Here is a 2,731-nt window from a genome sequence, read left to right as displayed (position 1 = left end):
CTGGAAACCAAACTTGACTCTGTGGATTGGAAGGACAATGATAGATTGGCTGGCAGGGAATGGGAGTTAGTTTACCAACCTTTCTGTGGCAGGGTGGGCGGTATTTTGATCTTGTGGAAGAGTAGCATTCTCTCTTTTCTGTGCTCTGCTAGTGCAAGCCAGTATATGATGGGTAGAGTTACGATGACGTACGGCATTGATTGGGAGGTTGTTGTGGTATGCTAACAAGGATCGCTGCATCAGACGTACGATGTGGGATGACATCTCTAGGCTCCGGAACTAGGACTCTTCGTTGTTGATTGGGGACGACTTCAACTGCATCATGGCTCAAAATGAAAAGAAGGGTGCTAGGGCGTTCCTTTGTTCCCCATCCACTTGGGATATGGCTGATTTCATGGCAACGAATGATCTGGTGGATCCAGGGTTTGTGGGGATGGTATTTACTTGGACCAATAATAAGGATGCGAGAAATAAGATCTTCTCCAGATTGGATAGATTTCTTGTGGGTTCGGCCATTATGGATGCGTTTCAGGGGCTTCAGGTTACCCACCTTACTAGACTCGCTTCTGATCATTGCCCAATTCTTTGCTTTGTCCAAGGGAGGCCGAAATATGTGTTTTCTCCTTGGATCAAGTTTGAGGATGTTTGGGCGAGCTTCCCCAAGGCTCAACATTTGGTTCTGGAGAAGTGGAAGATTTTGGATCACGGTAGTGAGGCAGCTCAACTCCAGAGGAAATGTAATAGAACGTTGAAAGCTTTGTTCTTTTGGAGTAAGAATAAGTTTAAGATGCTCAACAAGCTGAGGGAGGAGCTAGATGGTGAGATTTGGACCCTTCAGGATTTGGAAGGCCAACCGAATGGTTTGAATGAGAGCCAGACCGAGCAACTGAGGTACAAGGTGCAGCTCCTTAACTTCACCCTGACCCGAATTATGACCTGGTGGAAACAGAGGGCCAAGGTTAAATGGATTGAAGAGGGTGATGGTAATACCCGCTTCTTCCACTCCATGGCGTCGGCTAGGAGGAGAACCAAATGCATCGAATCTATTAAAAATGAAACTGGCGATGTGGTAACGGAGCATGGGGAAATCTCCAACATCTTCTTTCGATTCTTTGATAAAAAATGGAAGGGACAGCCCATTGTGGAATCAGAATGGTCGTCTCTTGAGGCCTATCGGGACTCTATTATGCAATTTGCTGTGCTCCTGTAGGTGGAGGTGTCGGAGGATGAGATCTTGAAGGCACTGAATTCTCTAGGCCGGAACAGGGCCTCGGGAAAGGTCTGGGGTTATGGAGCCGTCCTGGAAGGAGACGAATGTTGTCTTAATCCCAAAGGTCTTGAGCCCGGACCACCCTTCCAAGTTCCGGCCCATTAGTCTGTGCCACACAATTTATAAGATTGTGGCAAAGGTGCTCGTCAACAGATTGAAAGGTGTGTTGCAGCTCATTGTTTCTGAGGAACAAGCTGCCATTGTTCAGGGGCGCTCTATTTCGACGCACTGTTTACTTGGCTAGGAGTTGATTCACAAGTTCAAGCTGTCCAAGGCTGCTAGGGGTTTTTTCGCCTTGAAGGTTGATATGGAACAAGCGTATGATAAAATGAGCTGGAGGACGTTGGAGATCGTTTAGAGTCATATTGGGGTTCCCGCCAAGTTCTGCTCGTGGTTTCTGAGCTGTGTTCAGTGCCCCAAGTTCTCCATTCTTGTCAATGGGAAACTTTTGAGCTAGATTTCTGCCGAATGTGGCTTCCGGCAGGGGTGTCCGCTTTCACCCTACTTATTTATTCTATGCTCGGAATTGCTGTCGGCCCATTTCAAACAGAACTTTAGGGAGATGGGGGTTCCTATTAGCCGGGGGGACCTCTTATCTCCCACCTCCTTTATGCTGACGATATTCTTTGTTTTGCAGGTGCTTCCCCTGCAAATGTTAGGTCCATTATGTCCATCTTGACTGATTACTGTTTGTGGACAGGACAAAGAGTTAACCGGACAAAATCTGCGGTCCTTTTCAGCAAGCGGACCCCGACGTCTACCAAATCCCGGTTGGCCAAGCTCCTGGGCTGCTGCAAAGTTAATGAACTGGAGTACTTCGGACTCAAGTTTTCCATGAGGAGACTGAAGAGGCTGGATTTTGCACCGCTGGTTCAGAAGGCGCGGGATCATACGCTTGGTTGGGGAATAAGACATCTTTCCATGGCTGGGCGGGTGACTTTGATTAATTCGGTTTTGTTACCGTCCGCAGTTTTTCAGATGACTCACACTATCATCCCTAAGATTGTTCTCAACGACATCGAGAAGCTGTCTCGGAGCTTCCTTTGGGATAAAGACCCATCCCATCGTGGCCTACACTATGCTTCCTGGGAGGATGTGGCTCGGCCAAGATGCAAGGGCGGGCTTGGTTTCCACGCTAGCGTCAAGTGGATTGGAGCTCTTTGGGCACGCATTGCCTGGAACATCATTGGAAGTCCTTTGGGGCTTCTGCAGCGATGTCTTAGCCTGATGGTTTGGAGGTCTTTGGCGCCTCGAGAGGGCTCTCGAGAGGTTGGAAGGTGATTTGTGATGGGGCCAGGAATCTGTGTAGCGCAATTCGCTGGAAGATCAGAAACGGGCAGAGCATTGATGTGTTGAATGATATATGGTTATGGGATAGAGCCATCTCTGAATGGCCCACATTTTGTGATATCTCTGCGGTCGAAAATCTTATAATTTCAGACTTCCTGCTTGGGGACGGCA

General features: G+C 48.3%; 1 protein-coding gene across 1 annotated transcript; it reads left to right on the top strand.

Moving 5' to 3' along the window:
• The first annotated feature begins 322 nt into the window (after positions 1-322).
• LOC110103830 lies at positions 323-1,210 on the top strand. Its single transcript, XM_020832688.1, has one exon. It carries the CDS (start codon positions 323-325, stop codon positions 1,208-1,210), a length of 888 nt encoding a protein of 295 aa, XP_020688347.1.
• The last annotated feature ends 1,521 nt before the right edge of the window (positions 1,211-2,731 follow it).

This window comes from Dendrobium catenatum, unplaced genomic scaffold (assembly GCF_001605985.2).
Source record: "Dendrobium catenatum unplaced genomic scaffold, ASM160598v2 original_scaffold_250152, whole genome shotgun sequence".
Classification (NCBI taxonomy): domain Eukaryota; kingdom Viridiplantae; phylum Streptophyta; class Magnoliopsida; order Asparagales; family Orchidaceae; genus Dendrobium; species Dendrobium catenatum.
The sequence above is the reverse complement of the archived record's forward strand: the minus strand, read 5'-3'. Positions and strand labels throughout refer to the sequence as shown.